General features: G+C 31.5%; 2 protein-coding genes across 2 annotated transcripts in view; one reads left to right on the top strand and one right to left on the bottom strand.

The window, feature by feature from the left end:
- Positions 1-4190: 4190 nt before the first annotated feature.
- LOC117180187 (popeye domain-containing protein 3) overlaps positions 4191-10246 on the bottom strand; it is a 50893-nt gene continuing 44837 nt past the window's right edge. The window contains exons 2-8 of the mRNA XM_033372557.1: positions 7559-7845; positions 7076-7210; positions 6768-6949; positions 6409-6648; positions 5144-5296; positions 4777-4921; positions 4191-4518 (exon numbers count right to left, since the gene is read on the bottom strand). Coding sequence (XP_033228448.1) covers positions 4346-4518; positions 4777-4921; positions 5144-5296; positions 6409-6648; positions 6768-6949; positions 7076-7210; positions 7559-7613 — 1083 coding nt within the window. The 5' untranslated portion in view covers positions 7614-7845 and the 3' untranslated portion in view covers positions 4191-4345. The remainder of the gene's footprint in view (positions 4519-4776; positions 4922-5143; positions 5297-6408; positions 6649-6767; positions 6950-7075; positions 7211-7558; positions 7846-10246) is intronic.
- LOC117180186 (esterase E4-like) overlaps positions 8602-10246 on the top strand; it is a 20423-nt gene continuing 18778 nt past the window's right edge. Inside the window, exon 1 of the mRNA XM_033372556.1 lies at positions 8602-8864. Within this exon, the coding sequence (XP_033228447.1) occupies positions 8689-8864 (176 nt within the window). The 5' untranslated portion in view covers positions 8602-8688. The remainder of the gene's footprint in view (positions 8865-10246) is intronic.

Genomic DNA, 10246 nt, shown 5'->3' with positions numbered 1-10246 from the left:
AATTAAGTCGGGTGGAGCCTGACCATACCTGAAAATTAAGCAAAAAGTTTGCCGACCACTGGTATAGTGTAATAAACTATAAAGGGTGTCTCGTGGGATACGTTGGGTTCCGTGAGATAAGTAGAGGCCTTAGGGTTAGGTTGGGTCCGGGTTCGGGTATGCTCCTAACTGGCATAGATCAGTGGTCGGCAAACTTTGTGCTTAATTTTCAGGTATGGTCAGGCTCCACCCGACTTAATTTTTTCTACTGTTTTTTGGTCTATCGATGTTCCTTAGTGTGAGTGAGCTTACTCCAGGAAGAGTCTTTTGTCCACAGGCATGTCAAAGTACGAAAATTTTAAAATTTTTAATTTTTCAACTAGCGATTTGAAAATAGCATTATGAGCATCTACGAATTTTTCCGATTCCAGTGATATATTAGTTGCGCAGAAAAGTTAAAAATTTGAAGGCGTTTAATATCAAGAAACATCAGCTTTACACTCAATTTAATACTAAATACTTCTCAAATTTTCAACCTTTGTAGGCAAATTACATGTCTTTGGAATCGGAAAAATACGCAGATTCCAAATGTATTACTTTTAAGTCACTGATTGCAAAATTACGAATTTTGTAGTCTCCCTTTTTTCCCATTTTCTAACGAAAGACCCCTGAGGAAAGGAGTGGTCTGGCCAAGCTCGCAGGTACTGCCCTGAGAGTAGGTCACAGGGCAGCCAGGGCAGGCTACCCTGCCCAGGGTAAGAGCGTGCCGACCACTGATTTAGGACATACTTAGGACATTAGACGTCTTAGAGATGTTGATTGGACTGACCACTGCACTAGACGCCACCCTCGGGCCCATACCTATACCCTCGGATCCCAATATTCTTATGCTGAGTTTTAGACAACACAAATTTGGAACACCAAAAAGACACAAAAGCTAACGTTTGACATTGTAAAAGGGCATAAATATCAGAGTGTCCAAAATGTCAAAGACAACCATTTTTAATACTATATTAAAACAGACTGCGAAACCCTTTCCTGTAGCCTAATGTCACCAACTTGCACTAATTTTTTACGTTTTTTGTAATTTACTTCGATTTAATTGATTGATGTTAAAATCAGTTACTGGAACGAGTTACAGGATTTTGGTCTTTACCCTGGATGAAAAATAGTGCTATGATATTAAAAATATTAATGAATATGAATAATTTCTACATGTCTACATTTCAGTTCTACATTGGTTACTTCACATTAACAATCAGCGTTTTTAAAGTAGACAGCTAAAGTATTTAATTACATCTGATTTTCGTTTACATTAATTAAACATAATACTCGTGTAAACCAATTTTCTTTTCTTAACAATACTCTATCAGTTTATTAACCATTTCACAGGTCGTGTAAATTCGTAATTTTACTAAAGTTGGTAATTTTTCCTACGGCAAGTAGAACAAATGTTTACTTCCATTAATCTCTCAAGGTGGTCTCTAAGTGGGAACATATTTAGCAGGTTGAAGCCATCTGTAATGTTCAACTATATTTTAAAAGCAAATATAATCATAAAAGTGAATGCTTTCTAAATTTTCCAGACATCAAATCGGTCTCCAAGTTTGTTACATGAAGATCCTTGATTTGGCATCGTTATCAACTTTGAAGGTTAGGAATTTTAAGAAATTTTGTTGATATATCATATTTTGTCTTGGAGATACATATTACTACCGCGTATTCCAAATTAATTTTATCTGATGTGAATTAAGAGTTTCTATTGTCATTTTTTTTATTCTAGATAGAATCTTATACTGAATCAATTGATTTTCTTTACCGAACAAATTACATGGAAGTACAGTGTAATACATGGTAATGAGGAACAGGCATACACATTGTTCAGTTTGTAACTTATATAAGGTGTAAAAATAATCATTATTGAACGTTGCAACTTTAAAACTGCACATTTATTAACCTACAGTGTACACTAATAATAAGAAAACTGTTTTGTTGGGTCGATAAACAGGTTATCTTAGTATTTGTGCATTAGTGTACGTTTTGATAATAAATGTTTTTATTTTTTATATTTTAAGGTTTAGAAATTTTTAAATTTGTATGGAAAAAATTAAAACAAATTTTAAATTGGTTTAATTTTATGGATTTTAACATGTATACATGTACTCCATGCGTCCCACTAGTTAGTGCTTACGCATGAAACATGCATATGACCATTAAACCCTTTAGGGGTAGACTGATATTTCCATAACAGTGTCTCTTATGTAACTGAAACAATTTACATAACTCATCATACATAGAATATACTGTGATGGCTTATGTAAATTCAAGGTGTGGATTATGCGAATAACTATATCTCAGTTACGTAAAACTGAACCAAAAAAAGTATTGCTTCATCAAATCTAAACAATTAAAACTGAAAGAAAATATAATAAAATTAAAAATTATATCCAATTGTGAAGAATTATTGTTCGCTTTTTAGTCTCTTAATTATTATTCTTCGTTTTAATTTAGAGTTCTAGTTTTATTTTTATAGATTCATTATGTGCTCGCGCCACAATCAAACTTAATTTGTAGCATGTTTGTGATTGGCACACCCGTAATGCATCAGGCTGATGTGCTAAATGTTGCATTGCATGTGTTCTACAACGTAAATGGATTTCGATCCTAGAAAACAATTTTGTACCAGGTTAAATTTCAGTAATATTCGCTCTTGTTTGCAAATATAAGTTAAAAATACTTTTTAACTTGACTTCTTGCCATTCAGGAAAATATATTTATATACCTACTTAAGGTAATTCAAAACAGTTTACAAAAATGGAAGGAAATTTAAAATAAATCACCAGAATTTTAAAGGCCTCGAGGGAATCCAAGAGAACTTAAGTTAGTTTAGAGAAATGCATAATACATCAAAAGAATTCAAGAGTATTTAAAAGAATTTTAGAAAATTTGGAGGAATAGAAAAGAATTTAAAAACAGGAAGAAAAATAAGCATTTTTGGCTGAAAAATGATAAATGTGGATGTGCGTATGAAAAATATCTTTATATTCGAAAAGATGCTATGTATAGGTTCATCTAGCCCAAGACAAACTCTTTGTGTTGAAAAATGAGTTCCTTAAGGGCATGTGATACTTGGAAAATTGTCGATTTTACCAGTTTTAGGTTCCCGCGTCTTTTTTCTAGAATAATAAATATTTTGTCTTAAAAATTCGGGAAATGATAGCGAACATGCTAATGGACGTCCCCACATATTTTTTTTGTGGGTTAATTTAAAAAAGTTTGAATTTAGCAAAATGTGATTAATTTGCATAGCGCTTAGGAAATAGTATCGATTTTTTCAGAGTTAGATTTCCCCGGCTATTTTCCTAGGATGAGAAATATTTTGCCTTCAAAATCTGGGAAACGATAGCGAACATGCTAACGGACATCCCCACACACTTTTTTTGTGTTTTCTTTTATCAAAAATTTTTTGATACTGCTAACAACGTGCGTGTATATTTCGTGGTTATGTGTGTTACAATTCACCCGAGCGTTATTTCCAAACTACACAATATTTTTGGCCGAAAACTTTGTACTTACAAATAAACATAGTAACTAATCTCCCGGAACTAACTTTGTTTGCAGGCAATCAAAAAAGTTTATTTCATAAATAATTTCCAGATTATCGGAAAGGCAGAGATGAAAAACGACGTAACCTCAAAATAATGCATATGCATAAAATTTTTATTTAGCACAATAATTTTTTTTTGTTATTATCCCTCAAAAAGGAGTCCGGGGACGTCCGTTATGACATTTTATAGCATCTCCGAATTCGGTTTTTAAAAGTTTTTATTTTTGTGGAAAAAAGTCGGGGAAACTGTAAGTATCACATGCCCTTCAGTAGGAATTTCGAGAAAATTGGATCTAAAGTTGGCGAATGCCATCAGCGCACGTGTTATACCCACTTCCAGTTGCTTTCGGGACATGAGTATAGTGCAAATAGATTCAGTACGGAACCTAGCACCATCTCACACTCAATCCCAAAAATAATAATTTCGACCCTTACTTAGAAAACCGAGAATACCTTTCAAAGACGCCCACAAGTAATCATAAAGGAATTTCAGGGGAAATGGATCAGTGAGAAAAGGGTTCTCAAATTTTTGAATCTGAAAAAAATAGCATTTTCATATTTTCCTTACAGAAACTATATTGTAAAAAGCTTAACTCAACATTCATAAATTCCGGTTCTATTCTTACAATTTAATTCATTATCCAAATTTGCACAATATCAATGTCATCGATACAAACATCAAAGGAATTTTGACCTGGAATTTTCTAAAGATCCAGGTGCAAAATCTGGACCTAAAATAACATCCAATTTTTTCTTACTTTATTCTTCGTCCACAATTTCGCAACTGTGATATTTGCTTGAGGAATCTAACCAACTCTCGACACCACTTGAAGCTAAATCATCGCACGATGGTAATTCTGGCAATGGCTCCATATTGGGAGCACCTATTTTTGCCAGGTTGTTAGCCGGTCGTTCTTTTGACTTTGCACCAGCTGAAAAGTTAAAAAATATAAAAAAGAAACGAAAACTCAATTTGTGAAAAAACTTATTTAAAAATCTGATTTAAACAAGGATTTTATGGAATTGTATTTAACCAAATTTTCGTTTCTAACTTATTCATCTTATTCATCTTTTTTTCTAACTTTTGCTTTTTGCTATTTTTCTATATTTTAAAATTCACCTCTTTAAAAATGTATATTATTTCTCAGAAAGACTTTTTCAATTGAGAATTAATAAAAGCAGCTTCATACCATGATTGGAAGCTAACTGAGATTCTTTTCGGCGAATCAAAGCTTGTCTAGATGTTCTTGGACTTCTATATTCACCAGAAATCCCTAAGCCGGCACTGATCGTTGGAAGTCTTATATCCAAATGAGAACCCTTGTCTGTAACTATCTGTATTTTGTTTGAAAAAATAATTTTAAATCTTCATAGAATTTGAGCATTTTAGTAAGCGTAATTGGACTTCAAAAATGTATTCGAAAAATGTATTAAGATACTTGATCAATAAAAATTTTCTATCTACTCTTTTGTCTTCGCTACAAATAAATATCATTTTAATTTATTCTAAATAATAATTAAATTCTACCATTTAGTATTTTAGTAATAATTAAATACCTTATTATTCATAGCGTATAATTTTGTAGCAATATCTCTCGCTACTAAAGTTGTCAAAACCGTTGCTAAATAAGTTTCTTTGACAAGAAGATATTCCAAAGCTGTTCTTTGCCAGTACAAATATCTACATGAACTTGCAGCCACAATAGAAACCTAGAAATTCGATATCATTGTTGAAAGGACTGTCATTTTCTGTTCTAATATAATTTTTCCTTTTCAATGAAAGTCAGGCGATTTCCAAATACTATTAAAAAACTTTTGTCAGGCTAATCTTTATTATGAATAATAAATCGTGAAAAGAAAAAATAATCGATTTTGTTGCTTAAAATACGTGAAAAATATTATTTATTATAATGTCACCTAAGTTTTTATTATTATAAAATATGTTTATCATTATATCAAAATTATTTAAATAACTTTTTGTTTGCGGAATAATAACTAGAATTGATTGAGAGTTGTTAACAGTGCTGCAATGAAAGTAGCATTGAGGCAATATAAAAAGTCTAAATAAAGTAATATGGAAAGTTGCCAACCCTAGACAAGTTCATTTCCTTTACGATACCGATACCAAAGAATCAATTTCCAAAGGTTGAAATAAATTTACCGAATCGACGTCAATTTGTAAAGGCGGAATTCATTTTTTCTGACAAGTGTCTCCCTTTTCTCGAGCACGTTAAATTATTTTACTTCGTTCGGTCAACAATTTGTCCGAGCTATCTTTATGGAAACCATTCTATTGAAATACACACCCTAGAATAAATGCCGATAGACATATCAACCCCTGGCCTCAACTGAATCTTGACAAATAGCACAGGAAAAAATCTTGGATCCAATATTAAAAATAAAATTGATTAACATCCCATGATTCTACGATGTTAACGAATCAATTACCGAGGAGGATCCTATTGCCCGATCCCGAAGATTAATTCATTTAATTTTCAACATTATTGCGCATACTATTAATGTTTATGATTTAGGAATTTAACTAAAAATCATTTAATGATTACAATAAAAATAACGCATTTAAATATCAGGTAGGAAGAAGTGAACTGTTTCCTCGACAAATGTTTATCCCTCGGTAATTTGTTCCGTTATCCAATGTCTCCCTTTTCGAGTTGAAGTAAAGTATTAAATAATTCAATTAACTGTGTAAAATAAATTTTTCGTCAAGATATTAAATTACATTGTTGATTGTAAGTCGAAAAGAAAATTAAAATAGAATTTGGTTTTAAACTAATGCTCTTAAATTTCAGAATTTTAATCACTTTGAATTTGTCGTCGACAGAAGCTCGAGAACTTTCAAATTCCGGTGAATCTAGAAATTCACAGGGCAAAATAGGATGTAAAAAATTTGATTCACTAAGAACATTCACTTTCCCACTCAACAAGAGGCCAAGTCTATCCGTTTTTGTTAAATTTTGCATTGCATAAGCCTCTCCTGCATGTAAGGACATTATAGTTGCAAATTCAGAAGATACCAATCTCTTGAATTGCAAACGAGTCACCTACAAAACATATGATTAATCAAACTCTTTGTTTTTAATCCAAGTTTTGTTAAATTTAAATTATTATTGATATCAATATTAATTTAATAATTAAGTTGAGTAATAACGTCGCCGCTTACCTTAAAAGGATAAAACAAAGTGTGATAAACCTCCTCAAGCTCTTGGTCAAATCTGACAGGTCTCATTTGATATACAATATAAACGAGCTGTGCAATATTCAATACAAGAAAACCAAAGTTCCAGGAAAAAATATCAGGAGCACAAATAACATGCCATGCCCAACCAGATAGTAACATAAATCCTGCAAAAATATAATATTTTATTCTTTCAAACAATATATATTTCATAGTCATTTTCTATATCATTTTTAGTTGACAAAATTTAGGACGATTTTTGACAAATAAATAAATATTAAATATTGGTTTACCTATGATAAGAACAGAGTGCATAAAAAGTATGCCTTTCTTTGAAGATGGTGCCGAGTATGATAACACAAAACATAAATTTGCGAGTTGAAAAAGGATATGTTGTGGTTGTTGCCAAAGACATAAGCCAGTACTTCCTGAAAAGGATAGACAATAGGTTCAAATTTATACATGTCATTAGAAGGAGTTTGATTCATTTCTTTGTCCTATTGCGTCCAGAATAAGAATATTCCAATATTTGTATTTTTATTTCACTAAAGCTTGTTCTGATAATTTAAATTTGTTTTAATTCAATGTGTGTCAAGTTTTATATTAAAATTTATTCCTCTTGATATTCCTAAATAATGAGATCAATTAGGAATCTTGAAAATGTGATAGAATTTTAATCTATTGAGACAGATTTAAGAAGATCGAGCAAAATTATAGGAAAAACAATGCAGAATAATTTGTTTAAACTGTTGAAATTATTTTCAGATGTCACTCACCCAATGATGTGATATTATACGCTGGAAGAGGATCATGGCCAAATCCAGGGCTCATTTTTAACTCCTTTTTGTAGCTTAAGAGAAAAACACTCTACATGGCATGATTGTTACCGAGGATTTGTTTTTCTTAGAATTTTCGTGCAGGACCATCGTCGTCCTTTACAGAGCAGTCGCAAGGCAGTAGTCGTATTGCGCACACTCCAAAATTATAAAATCGATTATACCCCTAGTTGGTTGAGTAGAATACTCTTCCATTATTAGAGAATTTTTCAAATTCTTCTGATCGGCTGTGGTCAAAACAGAAATCCTGTTACAAGATTATTAAATCAACTATTAATATTTATACAATATCGCTCAAATATGGTTAACTGATTATATGCTTTGGAGGAACTTTCTGCAAATATGAAAATCTTCCTGAAAATTCCCCCGAATAATATTGGGCTAAAATAAAATATAGATAATATCTAAATTTGTTTGCCAAATATATAGCTTCAGTGACGAGCATGACACACTTTCTTTTGTGTAAATCGAATATCGAAATTTGCTTATCTAAATTTGCGCCATTAGCGAAATATAAACGTAATTTTTTATCTTATCTTGGGATCGTGAATATTTGAATAATCTTTAGCACTGTTAAATATTATTTATGAAGTCCTCTTCGCAATTATATTAACAATAATGGTTTACTATTAAGAAAATAGTAATCAAATGTTAAGCAAACATACAATGTTTTAAATTCTTGAAAAAACTCCCAGAAATGTTATCAATGGAAAATATTTACCAAGTGAATGTATATCTTTAATTTGTAACGTTTTCGTCAATGCTTGAAATACAGATATGCAAAAAACATTCCATTTGCTCTAATTTGTATATTACACGCATGAAAAACAGCAGGCGCAGTTGAATTGAAAATAGAACTATAATTTACGCAAGTCACTCCAAATACAGGTCGTATTATGGTTGACAGTTGAACAGTACAAATTCGTGCATATAAGCGTATTCACATTGTGTTTGCACCTAACTTAATAACATCAGATAAGTACATTCTCGTCGCGTATAAAAGATCGGTTAAGATAAAAAATTGTAACTTAAGTTCATTCTTGGTGATTTCTGTTTAGTGGACTTCTACGATGAGGAATTTCTTTATTCTGTTAATTTATTTTAACATTTCTTGGTTAAATGCAGACCCTTTAGTGAAAATGTCGCAGGGAATATTGAAGGGTGTTACCAAGAAAACGAGAGATGGAAGAAATTATTCTTCTTTCCTCGCGATACCATACGCAAAACCCCCAATTGGAAATTTAAGGTAAAATTTTAATAATAATTTATTAAATCTGTAAAACTGATTAGATAAATACACTAATTAGGTAAAAAAGTCATATTTAGTTTACATATAATGGGCAGCACAATGATCTTTTTCATTTGTTTTATAAATTTTTCTGCCTAAAATTAATGCAAAATATCAATGCTTTGTCTACTATATATAAACTATATCGATGGGTTCCATGAAAAATAGACTATCTTTTCGTTACCGTTAAGAATTAGGCTAACTTCATTTTGTATGAAATTTAGTAAACACGTAGAAGTGTTAAAATAAATAAAAATCTTTTAAAATCTCTTCTTTGAAAGTTATAGAAGCCTAAATTACATTACAAAATGTAATAACAAATTCTGGAGTTTTGAATTCGTAGGAAATGTTTCGAAAAATAATAGGTTATTTATCGCTCCCGAAAACTTAGCTAAATAAAGTTAGCCTAATTCTTAACGGTAACGAAAAAATAGCCTATTCTTTGTAGAACACATCGATATAACTTTTGCACCTGGATAATTTGGGAAACTATATTAATTACATTAAAAATAATTATGAAATTTCATAATCAAAATTATTCTCTTATTATAATTTATTATAATTATAATTATTTTACTAATTGTATTATAATTATAATTATAAAGTGGATTTAGATAGTTTTTCTCTTTGGCCATATGTACTTCACTCATTTTTGAGATTTTATAACCAATCCTGAACAGATTTCACATTGAAAAACTGATTTATCTTTAAACGTCACGTGAGTATTTACATGGTAATTGCATAATATGTGCGGTTTCCGCATAAAAAGGGCCCTTATTGTCGACATGGAGTTACATATAGGGTCCTAGAGCCCGATAGATTCCTGACATTTTTTGCCAAAAAAGAGATTATCGAGAAAAAAGCTCCTAAAGTTGACGTGTACCACAGCCCACGTGCTATACTTTTTCCTCGAACGTGAAATATACCCACTCCCAGTTGCTTTCATGACATGAGTACAGTACCAATAGATTTAGTATAGGTCCAAGCTTTGATGTTTTTTTCGTATAAAACTAAGAATAGATAATAAGCGTCTACTTTCCTGAAGATACCAGGCAGTCTGATAAGTCCCTGAAAAATGAAACACGGAGACGTTTTTTGGTCAAAGTCGGTTTTATTTTTCAACATACTCTCCTTTTAGGTCGATACAGCAAATCCAACGATTTTCTAACTTTTTGATACCGTTCGAAAAGTACTCGTTTCAGCTATGAGCTCCTCATTTGAGTAAAAACGCTTACCGATGAGCCATCTCTTCAAGTTAGGGAACAAGTAATAGTCGCTGAGGGCCAGGTCTGGTGAATACGGTGGCTGAGGAACCAATTCGAAGCCGATTTCATGCAATT

The sequence above is a fragment of the Belonocnema kinseyi genome, chromosome 9 (assembly GCF_010883055.1).
Source record: "Belonocnema kinseyi isolate 2016_QV_RU_SX_M_011 chromosome 9, B_treatae_v1, whole genome shotgun sequence".
Classification (NCBI taxonomy): Eukaryota; Metazoa; Arthropoda; class Insecta; order Hymenoptera; family Cynipidae; genus Belonocnema; species Belonocnema kinseyi.
This window is presented reverse-complemented; position numbering and strand designations above follow the sequence as displayed.